Below are 17,419 nucleotides of genomic sequence, written 5' to 3'. Positions count from 1 at the left end.
AAAGGAAAATTAACACTGTAAGAACTTTCAAGTCCTGCAACTGGTCAGTACTGAAACACAGCAAAGCATTTCTCTATTCATCTATTTCAGAAAAGACAGCCACTCAGTTGTCCTTTCCTAGACACTGTGCAGGTGTCAGAGGGTAAGTGGATTTGGAATATTGGTATCAATTGATCTGAAGGTGGCAGTGTCTTCCTTTAGCTTTTACTATCATTCTGAATCTCCTAAAATCCAGTATGTTGTGTGGCTCCATCTTGTCCTCACAGGGTTTAACTGTGATTGACAAGGGGAGGTTGACTCTTCCAAAACCACCATTGTGCATCTCTGCTTTAGTAATGCTTTTCTTATCAATAAAGATTAAGAATCTAAGTTGTCTGTGCATATAAAATCCCTCATCTTCTCTGAAGTCCCAAGTTCGTATGGGAGGGAGAAAGGATGCAATATCAAAAATATACTGGCTGTGGCCTTAGCAATTAAATCATAGAATCATAGAATTGCTCAGGTTGGAAAAGACCGTACAGAACATCAAGTCCAACCACAACCTAACCGTACTACCCTAACTGTAACAATTTTGAAATGTTCTTCTTTCATCAGTAACTCACTTCAGGTATATTCCTGATACTCACAACTTCCAAGTAAAAAACTGTCATACACCATTAGCAAGCATTATTAATACAAAATAACCTGTCTGCACTGAACTAGTTAATCAAGAAAGGCCATTAGTATTTTCATAAGCCAGACTTCAGAGAAAGATGAGTAAATCAAAGGTCCATTTTCACACTGATATGATTTTTTTCTGTTATCCAGGGAGGTGATGATCCCAATCCAAAGAAGTCAGCTTCTTCATGCAGAAATTCAGAAGTTCATCCTGGACAACCCATGTCTGCACAAAGATGCTACTCCACTGCAGTCATCACAGCTAGTCACTCAGGCCACAAATTCTTGTATGTGTACAGATGTAGCATATCCGCTGCTTTATTCAGTGATGGTACTGCATGCTTTTCTTCATGAGTTCTGTGTCTGATATACTTACATATATTGGCAAATCATCAGTTTATGAAATGGGGCAGCTATGTCATCACAACAGAACTCTCCAAAGAAACACAAGCATGACTTTAAACATTCAAAACCAAGATACAGTTTGAACTGACAAAGCTGCATGATACTGAACCAAAATAGTTTCTGGTTTTGCTAATGAGAAATGAACTGTTTCCTGGCAGGATTCCATTCCCTACGGCATACGGAACTCATGTCAGCATCCACAAATCCTGGCACCACACACAAATACCAGCGTATACATTGTGGATTTGGACAGCATAGGTTTAGACATGCAGGACAAAAGGGCAGGCCATACACTAAGTAACCTAAGTGTTACTTAGTTACTAAGTAACTAAGTGTACAAATACAATAATCAAACTTACCGTGCTGTTTTAGAGCTAGAAATATTCACAGTAATCGATGACTTCACTGCTGCTTTGGAGCCTGCTGAATTCTCAGATGAGGAACAAGAGTTGTCTTCAGATAACTAGAAATAAAATAATAAAACTGGATGAATTAATCAATCCAAGCTTATTTTCTGTTATAAACATGTTTGCAAGAAATCCAGAGTCACTGAGGTTGATGTATGTGGAAACTGATAAAGGCTTCTTCCTGCTGTACACTCAGTCAGCACCAAAAGATACAGAAAATCCCAAACTCCATTTCCCACACTCCAATATTGAAAGTTGCATTAGACTGCAAAGAAGACATGTTTTTTTTAAAACAGCACTGGTTTAGCAGTTTCCACTGATTCCCCTAAAACTGATAGAGGAACTTCCTTGAAAATCATGCAGTGGAATACTGAACTGCTTTAGAATAGCTCCACGCTTTTGTTTTGTTTTGGTTTACGTTTGACTGAGCTCCAAACATATTTTTGTCAGTAAAATTACTTTTCTCCTTACCTGAATATGTGATTGTTTCTTAGTCACTAGAGATACTGCAGGATTTTCAGGACAGGTCAGGGCTTGTGGAGGTTGTAAAATGGCAGGCCTAATAACATTCCACAGCTGACCTTCTGACAAGGATCCTTGCAAAATACAAAGACAAAATATTTAAACTGAGACATTTTCTCGACGTTTAGTTAATACCTATGTGTTTTGTTTCATTAACCGAAAGCTTCAAAGTTTATTTAAATTACTTCTATTGTTACTCTTTCCTTAGTACATATTCTTAAAAATCTTAATTCCCCTAAAACACACAACTCTGCAGGTGTTACTGCACCGTTACCCCGTCAGGATAGAAGGGTAATGCATTACATGTATATAAATATTTAAACAGAAGATATTTAAAACTTAAATGTATATTTGGACCTAAATATATTATACATACACATACATTACACATTTAGGTCCAAACAAATCAATGCTGCCTTTCAGGATTTCATATTTAATCATGCACTGGCCAATGCAGACACCAAGAAGGCACTTCATTGCCTTCTCAAAGAGTGGAGTTTTATCCCTATTCAGTCATGTATTAGAAATGTGGAATTTCACTATTCAAGATTACATTCATTCCATTGAGGAATTAAATAGTCAAAGCAGAATCTCAGACCAGAGCTCAGAGAACCACCAAATAAATCACCATCAAATAAATAAATCATTAGCTTCATAAAGGCAATTAGCATATCACTCAGCTTACAGTACAGCTGTCAATTTTATCTTTTCTGAATCTGTTAACAATGTATTTTCGGAGCTACAGTGAATGAATATTGCAATGACAATTACCTTCTTTTGTACTTCCCATGTCAATGTTTTGTCGAAGAAGAGCTGAGGTCATGAATATGTTGCTCTTCTTTGCTATTAATAAGGAATTTAAACTTGATTAACAAATAATGATAAACTTTAAATGATTAATCAACATTTGTGCAAGTCCTCCCCACTTTGGTAGTGTCTAAGCAACATCCTAACTTATCCATCTGAACAACTCTTACTGACTTATGCACAGCAAGTAGCATGGGTTTTCTGGTTCTGCCAGAGACTAAAGTCTTTTGAACATTAACAGATGCATTAATCTCTGAAAATATTCAGCTTTGAAAACCAGGTGCTGCTAGTAAGCAAAGCTGTTGAAATGGCAACACTGTCTGGTTCCATCTAATGATTTTCTCAGATGACTAAATGAGACCTGAGAACATGGGAAGAGATTAATATACCCTGCCCTTGTTCTTACAAAAAGGATTTTGTAATTTACTACAATGATGGCATTGTACTAGTGGTATTTTCACCATTTTTACAAAGACAAAAAATAGCAACCAGAAACATGTCAGTAATAGCAACCATATATCATATCCTGTAAATGTACACAATTGATAGATACTCAACACATGATCACTGCTTTTTAATGGCAGGAAGAATGTCATTTGTTACTGTAACACTATCCTTGTAAGACTGTTTATAATTCCCTCATGCCAAAGTCTGTCAAAGACCTGCTCCTGACAGGACAGACTAGGATTTCAGTCCACTCTGTCTTCTCCAGTATAAAGGAGTGAGAGAATGTTCGTAATGTCACTAGTCAGATCAAAGACAGGCTCCTGGGACAAAAAAATGATGCTTGTACAGGAGCAACGACTATTAAATTAAAGCAAGCAAACTAAATAATTTAATTACTTTAACTCCATTTTGGTTTTTCAGTTACTATTTCTACCAACACAATAAAAAGTCTATTGGCAACTCATTCAAAGATTCCTCCCTATTGTGGGATTCCCTAAAACCAAATGCAAAAAACATTTCTTCTATTGAGCCGCCAACTCTCCTAACATATTTCATTCTTCTATCCAAATAACAGCCTAGCTCAATTACGTTCAGCTCTGTCCTTGTTCTGTAGGAAGGCAGTTCTGTACACCTCTTGATTTTAGGTAATGTATGCTTTGCTGTGTAAATATATATTGTCGTCATTTTTTTTTTCCACTTACCTGGCTGGGAGGGAGGGAACCTAGGAAGAACGGTAAAGGAAGATGATCTTCTTTTCTCAGCAAGCGTTGTATCTGAAAGAATAATAAACTGAAATTAATATTATTTGGAACAAAACAAGATTAATTTAAAGTTAGACAGATAATTTATTCTGCTTAATTGACGGCAGAATAAATTATTTTCTGCTATCTACTGCTTTCTGAAGGATACTACTAGGTTATGTTGATACTGCTGAACTGAAGACATCTCTGAGGCCAAGCAGCACAGCCTGGTTCAGATCAACTGCTTACATCTAGCCTACTCTACAGTGGTTTTGTCTCGCAGATCATCAGTTGGTGAGGTTCAAAACAGAAGCAGGGAGTTAAGATATCAGTTAGTATTTGGACAACCAAGAGAACCAAGCTTGGTTTTGCATCCTACTTCATATTTTGATGCAGACATACTCTAAAATTTCTACCCTATGTATTTTTTGTACATGATCTCAGTGTAATTTTTAGTGTGAACCCAACTTAGGTTATCTTAAATCCTTTTAGTTATGTTCAGGCTTGTCACAGAACTAAACGAAAATATCATTCATACATAGTAATATATAAACACTAAAGCAACCTCCTGGTCACACTCCCAGGTTAAATAAATACTATAAAAAAGTGACCAGTCCTACTGCTTAACACAGTGACTTGTGTGCACTTCTTCTGGACATCATAGAAGAAAAACACATTCCTCAAAGGAACTTTGAGGTCACCTGTCAGTTAGATGAAAAGAGAAGTCCTTCTGAAAATTACTTCATATTTTCAGGAATTGCCCAAGGAACAAAAATCTTCCACAATCATGGCATCTCATTCCTGTCTAGCCCTCTTTTTCTACTGACTGTTTGAGCTCATCAAGGAAACTTATGAAATATATACATTTTTAAGTGTTTATATAATATTATGTTAATACAGCAAAATAATGTATTTTCACTTTGAGAAGCACTTACTAAAAATTACCATGAAAGCTAACATAAATGTTAGCATGTTTCTACCATGCAAAAACAATTCTTGGACAGAAAAACTCCTTCACTTCTTTAGCAGACAAGAGTACAAAACTACAGTTATTACAACATGACAGGACTCAAATGGCATACCTATGTTAGATTCTGAGCCAGACTTCTGGAAAACACAAGATGATGATCTTGCACGTTTTTTGGAACAATAGATGAAATCTAGAGAAAAGCAAATATAATTTCCTGCAGGGATTGATTGGCAGGTGATTTCAGCACAGTGTTATGATAAAGAATCAAGACCTGAACACAATAAATTCTAGGAATGATTTACAGAACAGTCTTAAAACAATACAGAAAAGCAAAACAGGGTCTTGGCATCTCTGTCAGCACTTGGCAGGAAGCCCTAGGGAGTTTTCTGCTAATTTCAGGGGACCTAAAATTAAGTCATTGCAATCAGATCATGGTCCACAGGCTTGGAAGGCACTAAAAATGATAAGCTGCTTTATATTATAGCTTCAAGAAATAGAAAAGGGCAGTTCAGAGCAAATATAGCAGATGAATATACTTGGACTTTCTCCAGGGCTTCTTTTAATCTGACTTTCTGATGAACATGAGAGGTAAGATGCCAAGAGGAATTCTTGAGGTAAGACAGGGACATACATATTGGGATATAGAAGGTGGCTCAACATCCCACGTAATCTTAGACTATTAACAGGCATTTGTCCCAGCTCATACAAAATAAAGTTCCATACACACTTTCCAGTTCCAAACCGTCTTTCCAGTCAGATCCTATGAATATATCAGTGTATTATTATACCATTTCAGTGATGTGGTTATTACCATTTTCAGCTTTGCAAACTGGATCTTCAGCAGGCCGCTGGAAAAAAAAAATATAAGTGAGGAAAGGTCAAGGAGAATAGAGCAGCCATTTTCTAGAGCAGGTCACAAAGTATATCAGTCCAACATATGTGTACTAAAACCAATCTCATTTCTACTTTTCTCTTTTCCTTGTTCTGTTTTACTCTCAGTTACTGCAAGCCTTATCCTGGGCTAAAATCTTTTATTACTACTAGAATCATTGTCTATACAATCTTCCAGTATTCTTTTATCAGTGATGCAAAACAGAAGTTTTTACCTTCAAAGGGTGGTCCTTCTTTCCAAACACAAACGTTGGCTGGGCAAGCACTGATCTCTCTGGAAAGGAGACATTTTTAAATAACAATCTCATAACAGAGATTCATCTTATCAACCAAAGTTCTTAAAGTGCTATGCGGTAATGAGCAAGACTGTCTCTCTTTGTTAGAGATGAAGAAAAGCCACAATGATGTAAGCAATGTCCATAGCTAAAAATAAAAGAGTTAGTCCCTCAAATCCCAGGATGAGTTTTACCTAACTGAAGGCCACAGGATTTGGCTTTGATATTTTTATGCCTCTTTTAGTTAAGAAGAAGGACTTGCCTTTAGCCTTTACAAACAACACGTCTGATTTTGTAGTGTAAGCAAACTTTAAATTCCATCTGGATACCAGTAAGTTTTAGGGGACTACATAATAGTAATGACATATTGGTTTTTAGATCTCACTGAGTAGTAAGCTTGGAAATTACATGTTCTCTTCTCCTCATGTCCTGTGCAAAGTTCGTGCTTATGCCCCTATGAAGTTAAAAAGCATGCTCCCTTTATTTTTGATGGATGTAAATCTGGACCATCTCTCCTATCATTTTAATCCTGGGTCTGTGTACAAAGAGCCTAACAACTTCTGCTCCTCTTCAGAGTAATATTCACTTACTCCCACTCATGCTGCGTGACTCTTTTCTTGTTCCTTAGAACAAGAATTAGAAAGCATCTTTCCTCTCTTCCAAATTGCTTTCTCATATTTGTTTCTTATGATATCCGAGTATCTATTTTGAAATCACAGAACAGAAATGGTCCTCAGGAGAGACATCCAGTTTCTCTGGTACATCACACCTGTGTCATTCTGACAACTGAATGCCTAACACCTAACATGTTCCTGAAACCCTGCCATAAAGGAGACTTTACAGCCTTCCCAGTCAATGTTCAGTTATACACACTGGACATGGAAAATGATTCATGTCAGAACTATCAACAGAAATTTTCCCTAATGTCAAGTCTGACATTCTTCTTCCTGCATTTAAGCATATTCTCTGTGGACTGGGAAACAATGTGTTCCTTCTTCAAAGCATTCAGAGGTATCTTTAAAGTCTCAATTCACTTTCATCCTCTCCTATGAATCCATGGATCACTTGCCGGATAACAAATTACCTGGGTGGTGGCACTCAGATGGCTCAGTCTCCAAGTGGACACTGGTCGTGATGAGAGGCGTTCCTCAATAATTGGTGCTGGGACCAGTGCTATTCAACATCCTCACAGGAAACATAGACTGTGGGATTGAGTACACCCTCAGCAAGCTTGCAGATGACACCAAGCTGAGTGGTGTGGTTGACACACTAGAGGGAAGGGATGCTATCCAGAGGGATCTGGACAGGCTTGAGAGGTGGACCCATACCAACCTCATGAAGTTCAACAGGACTAAGCACAAGGTCCTGCATTTGGGTGGGGACAATCCCAAGCACATATACAGGCTGGGCAGAGAATGGCTTGAGGGAAGCCCTGAGGAGAAGGATTTGGGAGTGTCGGTTAATGAAAGATTCAGCATGAGCTGGCAATGTGTGCTTGCAGCCCACAAGGCCAACTGTATTCAGGGTTCAATCAAGAGAAGTGTGACCAGCAGGTTGAGGAAGGTGATTCTGCCACCCTACTCCACTCTCCTGAGACCCTACCTGGAGTACTGCATCCAGTTCTGGGGTCCCCAGCACAAGAAGGACATGGAGCTGTTGGATGGGGTCCAGAGGAGAGTCACAAAGATGATCAGAGGGCTGGAGCCCCTCCCTAACGAAGACAGGTTGAGAGAGTTGGGGCTCTTCAGTCTGGAGAAGAGAAGGCTCCAAGGGGATCTTAGAGTGGCTTTCCGGTACCTGAAAGAAGCCTACAGGAGAGCTGGGGAGGGACTTTTAATAAGGGCAGACTGCAACAGGATGAGGGGAAAACGCTTTAAACTGGAAGAGGGAGTAGATTTAGACTAGAAATTAGGAAGAAATTCTTTACTCCGGGGGTACAGGAACAGGTTGTGGATACCCCTACCCTGGAAGCATTCAATGCCAGGGAGGCGTTCCTGCCTATAGCAGGGAGCTGAAACTAGATGGATGATCTTAAAACTCCCTTCCAACCCGAACCACTCTATGATTCTATGTGTTTATCAAATAGAATACAGGAAACACATCTGCTTCTGAAACAACACAAAATCCAGCATGTTGAGCCATCAAATGCTTATGTACACATTTATGCATGATGCTCCCTTAATTCAGTATATATACATATAAAGAAACTATGTTCAGCAATCAGCACGAAAACAGAGTGACATAGCAGAAAGGGGACCATACTCAGATCACAATGAGCATGCAGAGACTGAACTAAAATATCACTGTACTAGAAGGTTTGAAAAATGCGTACACTCAGTGTTTGATTGTTTTCGTAACTTTGAGACACATCATTTTTGTCCAATTCATAATGCTGATACTAAGAATGACTCAGAATACATTGCATGCTGTGGTTTGGTATGGTTGTTTGTTGAGCTCCCTCTCCATTTCTTTCATAATTTCCATCCTGGTCTTCATATTATTTTCCAGATTATAACTGTGATACTTCTTACTGTGACAAATGTGCAGCAGGGAGAAGAGGCATGCATTCCTGACCTGTGCTTAAAGAAGAAGGAAGAACTGCATTTCTGGTTCTCAGGAAAATGCAGGAATCTGAGATGAAAATGATCCGAGAAGGAGAGCAAGGAAACAGGTTCACCCTGCCTATTCTTTATGCATTAGGGAAGAGGATGTCTCATGTTAGTTTTAATACATGAGTACAACACAGAATTATAGAATAACAGAATGGCATGCATGGGAAGGGACACCAATGATCGTCAAGTTCCAACCCCCTGCCATAGGCAGGACTAACCAACCTCCAGACTTTGTACTAGAACAGGTTGCCCAGGGCTCCATCCTACCTGGGCTTGAACAACTCCAGTGATGGAGAATCACAGCCTCTCCAGGCAGCCTGTTTCCTGTGAAAAACTTCCCTCAATACCCAATCTAAACTTCCCTCCTTGAGCTTAAAACCATTCCCCCCTGTTCTATCGTTGTTTACCCATGTAAAAAGTTGATTCCTCCCCTATTTATAATCCCCTTTTAAATACTGGAAGGCTGCAATAATTTCTCCTCACAGCTTTCTCTTCTGAATGGATGAAGAAGCCCAGTTTCCTCAGCCTGTCTTTGTAGGGGAGATGCTCCAGACCTCTGGTCATCTTTAGATTGTTTAGATCGTTAGAGAGGGTCCTCCAGACCCTGTCTAACAGCTCCATATCTTTCCTGTATTGTGGGTCCCGACATAGAAACATACAAAGTCTTAGAGTCCAAATGTTACTCTCATGCATAACTGTATGTTTTTAGGCTCACAAACCTAACTGTGAACAAAACACACTATCTTGATATCAGTTTTTTAAAGGATTACTAAACTGTTAACAACTGTAAACACAGAAGAGTTAATATCGCTAAATAATTATATTTTCAAATACTGACAAAAATTACAAAAATGGTACACACTGTTAAAACAAATGCTGCATGTAATCTGGGGCAAACAGCATGACACTTCACTGATAGCCAGTGATCTATAGGTACAGCAGTAACACCTAATACTTTTGTTGCTACTGAAGTTAATTTTGCAGTTATGTTCATGCAAATGACTGAATTTAGCAAACGTGGTAGGCTTTGTGGTCTGATTTGTCCTTTTTAGGGAAAGTAGAAAAAAAAAACAAAAACCACATTGTTCAACTCCCAAAATGATAATTCTCTGTCACCAGGAGTTAAAGAAAATTTCCATAATTCACTTGCAGCTGGTGGTCCATGGCAGGACATGAGATGGAGCAATTCCACTTCTATTCACTAGAAGGGAGTGGTTCACATAAACAATAGTATTTCAATGGAAAGGGGGAAAAAAAGAAAGAAAAAAAAAAAAAAGAGAAAAAAAACCTTGTACTCCTTTCGAATGAAGGAAAAACAAAAAAGAAATCAAGCATGATTAGAGAATCTTCCTATTCTTCACATTCATCTCGAAATTAGTAATATTTATAAAAGTACATTTGCTTCTCCAAAGCATGGAACTAGCAAAGAGTAAACTGCTGTGAAAAAAGAAGTGACCTTCTTCCTCAGTTAATTTTTGTTGGAACTAAAAGTCTCTTCACAGGAATTGGGAAAGTTCACTCCAGTTTAAACAACATCAAAATTCCAGTAACAGTTTAAAACACAGAAGTTACTGAAGAAAAATTCACAACTGCTTCATTACCAACACAGAAATGTGTAGCCAGAATATAACAGTACCTCCTAAAGAAAAATACGCATATTTTGACACAGTAGTAAATATAAAAGGTATTTCCCATCAAGTATTTTGGAGACAAAGGGAAAGCTTTCTTGGCCAGAGTATATTTAGTAAGAGGTTGCTGATGCTGGTACAGTTACCATAGTTAGGGTTCCGATCTGCATCCACCAAGAAAATCTTTTTGTAATTCCAGAAAAGCTTCCATATAGTTCATTAGTTAGATCCTCAATCAGGCCATTTACATCAGTTTTTACTTTACATCAGTTTCCCATTGCATTTTAACCTCAGTTAGCTAAATACAAAATATCCACAGCTGATCTGCAGTGACAAATCAATGCAGAATTACTTGTGGATCTAATACACAACAGAATCAAAGAGTTACAGCAATTATGTCACCATGCTAATTTTAACACTGGCAAGCAACTCTGTGTTTTTCTTCTTGCTTTTCTGTGTTAAGGCTGCTGTTCCCAGGGCTGGCAGCAGTGTGCTGGGAGAAGGAGAAGCCCTTTTGCAGCCTCCTCTCCTGGCAGTGGTTGGGGGTACCCAGCCAGGCAGGGCCTGGCCCTGTCTCAGGATAAGGCAGCAGCAGCCAAGACTCCATGCAGGCAGACACGGGGAGGGAAAATGAGGTGGTGTGAAGCAACCATTCCTCCTCCTAATCAACAGGACACGGTCGGACCAGGCTGGCTACCACCTGGTTAACACTGGGTTGCTCTGGTCCTCAGTGGCTTGGTAATTCTCGGTACTTCTTGGGCTGCTGAAAAAGTTACCAGAAAAAAATGCCAAATGGGCTGCCCCTCGCTGCTGGGACTGGAATAAGCCACCAGTCTCAGCCAAGAGTCCAGACACAGGACATGCCAGCCTGCCTATGAATAATCACACTGGGCTCTCTTCTCGTCACTACAGTTCCCCTATGATAGCTGAATTAGAAAAGCCTTGGCCTAATGTTTTCTGCATCTGAAGTACAAAATACTCCCATGCCTGGAAGATGCATTAGAAATGCCCAGGTCCCGTATTTAAGATTTTACCTGGCTCCGGGAGCTTGTGCCTCACAAAAAGAAAACATGCTTTGACCTGAGCCCCTACACACAGGGCATGCAGCTCTCAGGGCTGGTGCCTGCCCTGCACCCAGTGCTGTAGTCCCTGCCTCGTGTTTCTGCTCAGTGCTGTGCCTTAGCACAGACCTGCAGGTGATCCGTAAATCACACTAGTTCATAAGCTCTGATGAAAACTGCACTTCTAAAGTTGGGTTTGCATGAAAATGCAAGGACGCATTTTGGGAAAGATGAACATTGGCTGCTGTCTAAGTCTAGGAAGCACTAGTCAGTATGGCATGCCAGAAATAGCATTAAAAATGCTTTCACCAACTTTGTGTGCATACCATGAGCCAGCATTATTTATGTGTAGGAGTCATTCAGCCTTTACTGCGACTACACTCCTCACTTCTATTGCTTTCACTTTTGTCCTCTTAAAGGTGTAGAAGCTTCACACGCACAAAAAGCAGGACACTGACAGCTTTGGCAATTTTAGTGTTATTATTATTGTCGTTTCATGTTGCACAGAGAACACAAAAATGATGTGTCACCTCTGAGACCTAAAGACACTATGGAGAGGATCCAAACGCTACTCTTCCCAATTTTCAGGCAAGGAAAATCCTGAACTCCTGTGTCAGAAGTAGCTGTCAGTGCTGTGGCTTTATCCCTCTCAGAGCAAATAGAAAAACAAACAAACAAACAAACAAACACCTTCAAGAGAATAAAAATACATTTGTGCTTTCAATAGAAAATTCTTATTTCTGGCTTTTTTAAGAGGTTTTGTTTTGTTTTGGTTTTTTAATGCCATTTGATGAGTTAGGTGGCAGGATTCTCTGGTGTTTACTGTTTCTTTCAAGCTTTTCATACCAAGAATTTCTTTAAATGCCTAATATCAATCCACTAGACTTATCCTGAGCTTTTACTATTCCCTGAACTTTATATTATTTTCATAGCATAAAAAGTAACCAATCCTGCAGGTATTTCAGGTTAGCTTAACTACAGAACTGAATTTGTTGAATGCAAAGCCTGAAAAACAGAGTAGCTCGTAACTCCCAACACAGGTGTAACACTGATGACAAAAACTAAATCCTAAAAAATTCTATTATCTCCTTGTATTTTAAGTGAAAATAACAACGTGTACCTCTTTGTACACGTTTGTAACAATTCCACTTGGACTCCATTGGAAAACTTTTATTCTAAAACAGAAATTACAATTCTACTTTATCCAGTTAAAAGAAAAGAAAAAAAAAAAAAAAAAAAGAAATTCTTAATCAAAGATCATTTTCTCAAATTATATCTGAGTAATGTCACTTCCAGTACCTGACGGACAAAATCTTTAACTTTGTCCAGCTTCTGCTCACAACTTACTAAGTGTTATGCAGCACACAAGAACCACTGCATTCAAATCTCTTATCAGACTAGCATGCTATCGTACTGGGAGATAAGGTTACAGCACACCACGAGCAAGTCTCTCCACTCTGATACACCATATCATTAATAACCTTAGTGCTATTTATTATTACTGTAACTTGCAAATTTAAAAGTGGGAATCTTCCTTCATTTCGATGCTACATCATAGATTGCTGGCTTCAAAGAAACAGAACACAAACAGCATATTCTTCCATGTACGTTGTACCCAACATTACTATTTTTCTTGTTTCACTACAACTTAACCAAGCAGGAACATGTAACTGGGGAAGAAGTTTAGAGGAAAAGTAGGTTTAATGTGTTTCGAGTTTTTTATTGCCAGATGTAATTTCACATTACCGAAATACTAAGAAAAAAACCACCAAGGCCTCTGCCATTTACAAACACAAGATTGTTCAGATCATTTACTTGAAATAAACACAAAATTAAAATATTTTTTCTGGTATTTTGTAGCAACGTGAACAAAAAGAAGAAGCCTAACAGTGACCTCGCTTATAAGTAGAAGATGTGGATTGAGAAATTAGCATAGTTCCAGTCAAGAAAACAGAAATATTTCACTATATTTTACCCACTGATGATCTGTCCATTACCATACTACCTCATGGAACATCAAATTTACACTGTATACTGATATGATAATAATCTCTAAAAGCACTGAAAATGACCTATACTTTAGATAATACATATGCAGTGTCAAGAAGAAAATAAATACATATAGAGAAAATATGCAGTAGAATAAATTAAGAAAATAGTCTTTGTGATCCACGCTCAAACTCATGTTTAAGTATATTTACTATTATTAAACTATTTCTGATAGAAGAAGATGTCTTCTTCCAGAGATGGATGATTTCATCTAAGAGGAGTTAAAAAAAATAGTAAAACTTTCTGACTAAGAAGGATTTGCCAAAGCTGCTACAGAACCGTGGTTTCTCTTTTATAAACACTCCCTGAGCTTTGCAAGATAAAATGGAATCACTTCACAGCCAAGTGAGAGTGCAACGAGGCTGGCAGCCAAAACCTCAGGTCTCTCAGTGACCTCACTGTATAAAAAGCTTCCCTGTGCCAAAAATCAAGTAAGGAAGATGACACGAGGCACAACAGTGATGTCCTAGAACAGTGCTATAGGCTGACATTTCACCTACCTTAACACATACAGAAAAAGCTTCTACAAATTTCCTTCACTGACTCTGAATGTCAGTCTATGTAACTGCTAAGCAGCTGAGAGCTCCCATGCAATGCACAGCCATGGTTGTTCTGCACCTCCGGAAAAACTGGGTCACTTCTTCAAAGATGTAAATATGGACCAGGAAATCTACTTTTAGATTCCCCCTTACTATCTTTCACAATTCTGAGTTCTGTTTGTAAAGTATATTCATTGCTTTCTAGAACAACTCGCTTAAAAATTAAGATCATTTCTTTCCACAGTTAATAAAATCAGCTGTAATGCCAAGACCACAGGATTTTAAAAATAAATACATTGATTTTTCTTTTTTTTGCTACAACATTTTGAGACAAGATTGTTTAATTTATTTACATTTAAATCTATTATAGCTATATGCTGATTGTTGTGTTCTTCATGTTTGTTCAAATCAGAACTGCTAGAAACAACTTCAGAAAATAGAATAAGGTTATAAATCAAGTAAGTCTAATCCAGCCAAATCTCCAGTACTAATCAGAAGAATTTTGCAAATGTAGAGGTAGAAGAGACCTTATAATATATACATACCCTTTTATTACTGTAGAGGCAACAAGCTTTCATGCTTAAGATCTTTGTAACACTTCCAACCTGTAAGCTAAATGAACTTTTTCTATCACAATACTCTCCTACTGAAGAAAGACAATAAATCAACAAATTTGCAACAAGCTTCTCATTTGTAAAAATTTTAATAGAAAATATTCCCAATGTCTGGTCCAAAACATACCAAAGTGACATATTGGAATAAATAGTTTCAGCATTACTGAAATAAAGTAGTTCAAATGCATGGAGAAGAAATTTTGGATAAATACTTTTGTTTTTTGAAAACTTACATTTGAGAATTAGATTTCTTTTTTGTATATGACAGACATTTGTCTGTCTGTGCTACAGACATGACTGCCTTTCAGTGGCAAATGAGATCACTGAAGACAGCCCTGCACGCTATTCAATCGCCTTGTTTTAAATATAAAGTGTACGTGTGTTGCTTATCTTGGGCTCAGATAGACTCCTGTACATACAGCTTGGGAACAGATAAACAACCTCACACATTCCTGTTTGGATCAGCAGCATGTACATTGTCAAAGAAGTGCTTTCTGTTTTTCTCACACTCAGAAAGGGGAAAGGAAATCTTCACCTAACTGACCATTGCACAATAAAACTTCTGGGAGCGAAGTGGAAGGACAATCCAGTCTACTATACTGCTAAGACTCTTGCACATTCATTGTCATACTAACAGTTTATAATTCCCATAAATAATTTCAGTGTCAGTGAGAGCAATTATGGAAGCGAGAATGCTTCATCTAGGCAAAGCTGTACAGAATTGGGCCCTAACACTTGCAGGCTTTTCCAACTTCTCTTCAGTCACTTTTCCAAATGTTGCAGAATCTTAAGTACAATTTTCTTGATTAGTGTGGAAAGGATTCCTTTACCCAAACAATTACACTTATGACTCCTAGCTTCAGCATGGGTTTGCAGCATACAGTATAAGATTTGAAAAATAAAATATTTTGCTTGTGTCATAGAAACTCAGCTGACAGCCTGCAAAAGCTTTTATAAACACAGTGTATGCAGCACCTATCCATTTCTGTACAGGGAAATCATAAACAGGCATTTAAACAACTCCAAGCGCACAAATTAGAAATACCTTCCCCCAACAGTATTTAATATAATTTCTATGAAAAATGAAAACTCAGCTTTATTTCAAACATCTGAGTGAAGGAAATATTTTGGGAGCCTTATCACTTCCACGTAATTCTTGCAGTACTGCAATACCTGAACTGTGCCAAGGCATATAACCAAAAACTGTTTGTTGAACATTTCCAACAGCCCGGTGCTCAACATTTTTAATATATTATAAAAGCCTCTAAAATGGTAACTGCAAGGGTAACAAAATCGATTGCCAAATAAAGCTTTACCACTTTCAAGGCACTACACCATTATTAATTTTCAAAAATCCTTATGAAGTAGCATAGAAGTTGTTGCAGAAATTGAATTGCATGGAGTATGGCTGTGACACAGTCCTTCATTTTAGGCATATAAATAAATGGCAGAATGTGTGCTCAAATCTAAGCACAGACTAGAAGGGACAGTTCACTGCTTAATTATCCCAAGCATGATGAAGTAAATCAATTGCAGCACCATGTTGAGACCTTGAAGGAACACACTTCTTCCTGCTGACTTTGCTCATTCATTAATCTGCACAGTTAAAAACGATTGGTAGCATCCCCCTTTTGCATCTCCTGCAAAGCATGCTAAATGCTAGTACTTGTTTCTAAAAGCATAATCTTCACAAATATTGTTACTACAGTACCATCTGAATCACTTTTGATTCTCTGTCCTCCTCACTACCCAGATGACACAGGGTTTTGCTGTTCATCCCCAAGGCCACGCAGCTCCCAGAGGAGCCAGGCAGGACCACAGCTCTCAAGGCACAATGCATCAGTGCAGGGCTCGGGACATGAGTGCTGTTCCCCCTGCTGTCAGGCCTACCACTTTGGAAAGCTAGAGTTGAAGCGGCACACCTAGAAACACAGAGGAACCGCTTTGGGGGTGCTACAGAAGCAAAACCCTAGTCATACACCATCTTTTTCTCAAATTCAATGCAACTTGAAGATTTCTGTCACACTGCAAACTTGCAGTAAAGAAACTACTGCCAGTCAAGCTCTGCTTTGCATCATCAATCCCACAGCCATCAGACAGGCACACTGTGCTGTCACTGCCCCATTCCCCAGCAATCCCCGCGCTGTGGGCACACAGCAAACACACCAATATTAGCCAACGAGACGTACCTGTACAGTGCTCCTCCGCAGTGCTGTGCATTGTCTGTGCCTGCAGGCCTGCAGCTGGGGGCACAGCCTGGGGATCTCTGATTCTGGGGAGACCACGTTTAATCTTCCCAAAGCACTGGGATCTGGTTGCAGCATCACAGCCCGCACAGTGCTGTACATCTGTGTAAGAAACATTCCCCAGGCAAGCTGAAATTTCTTGGTTTCTCATTATGACGGCCTCAAAAGCACCTTTATAAATAGACGTGTAATCACATATATATGTTTACATATCTATAAGCCTCAGCTGTGTCTCCGAATTTAGCCGCATTAACTCCTCCCTAGGCGATAGTCCCTCCAGCACCAAACAGCCGCCCTCCAGGAGGCACCTCCTCACTGCATGCAGCGCCGGCTCCGGGTGCCGGCGGGCAGTGCGGGCGGTCGGCGCGGCGCCGGCAGCTCGAGGCAGCTCATAGCGGGGGCGGGCCTTTGGGAGGGGATATGTAAAGCCCGGCGGATTAACATAATCGGGCGGGGAGGCGGCCGGAGCGCGGCTTGTTCAGGCGTGGCCCGAAGAGGCTGGGGCCGGCGGCGCTGCAGCCCGCGCCCCGTACTGCCGCCGCTGCCGTG

General features: G+C 39.3%; 1 protein-coding gene across 4 annotated transcripts in view; it reads right to left on the bottom strand.

Moving 5' to 3' along the window:
- Window positions 1–17,215, bottom strand: part of RANBP3L (RAN binding protein 3 like) — a 38,422-nt gene extending 21,207 nt beyond the window's left edge. For 2 of the 4 annotated variants that reach the window (XM_042825927.1, XM_042825931.1), the window contains exons 1-8: window positions 16,814–17,215; window positions 6,062–6,120; window positions 5,767–5,803; window positions 5,068–5,145; window positions 3,947–4,018; window positions 2,763–2,834; window positions 1,941–2,065; window positions 1,422–1,525 (exon numbers count right to left, since the gene is read on the bottom strand). In XM_042825927.1, the coding sequence (XP_042681861.1) occupies window positions 1,422–1,525; window positions 1,941–2,065; window positions 2,763–2,834; window positions 3,947–4,018; window positions 5,068–5,145; window positions 5,767–5,803; window positions 6,062–6,120; window positions 16,814–17,021 (755 nt within the window). In that variant the 5' untranslated portion in view covers window positions 17,022–17,215. The remainder of the gene's footprint in view (window positions 1–1,421; window positions 1,526–1,940; window positions 2,066–2,762; window positions 2,835–3,946; window positions 4,019–5,067; window positions 5,146–5,766; window positions 5,804–6,061; window positions 6,121–16,813) is intronic. The other 2 variants (XM_042825930.1, XM_042825928.1) reach the window with 2 other exon arrangements.
- Between the last annotated feature and the right edge of the window lie 204 nt (window positions 17,216–17,419).

Source organism: Centrocercus urophasianus, unplaced genomic scaffold (genome assembly GCF_019232065.1).
Source record: "Centrocercus urophasianus isolate 14NV4802_14NV808 unplaced genomic scaffold, USGS_Curo_1.0 seq_25, whole genome shotgun sequence".
NCBI lineage: Eukaryota > Metazoa > Chordata > Aves > Galliformes > Phasianidae > Centrocercus > Centrocercus urophasianus.
Note: the sequence above shows the minus strand (reverse complement) of the source record. Positions and strands in the feature narration are given on the sequence as shown.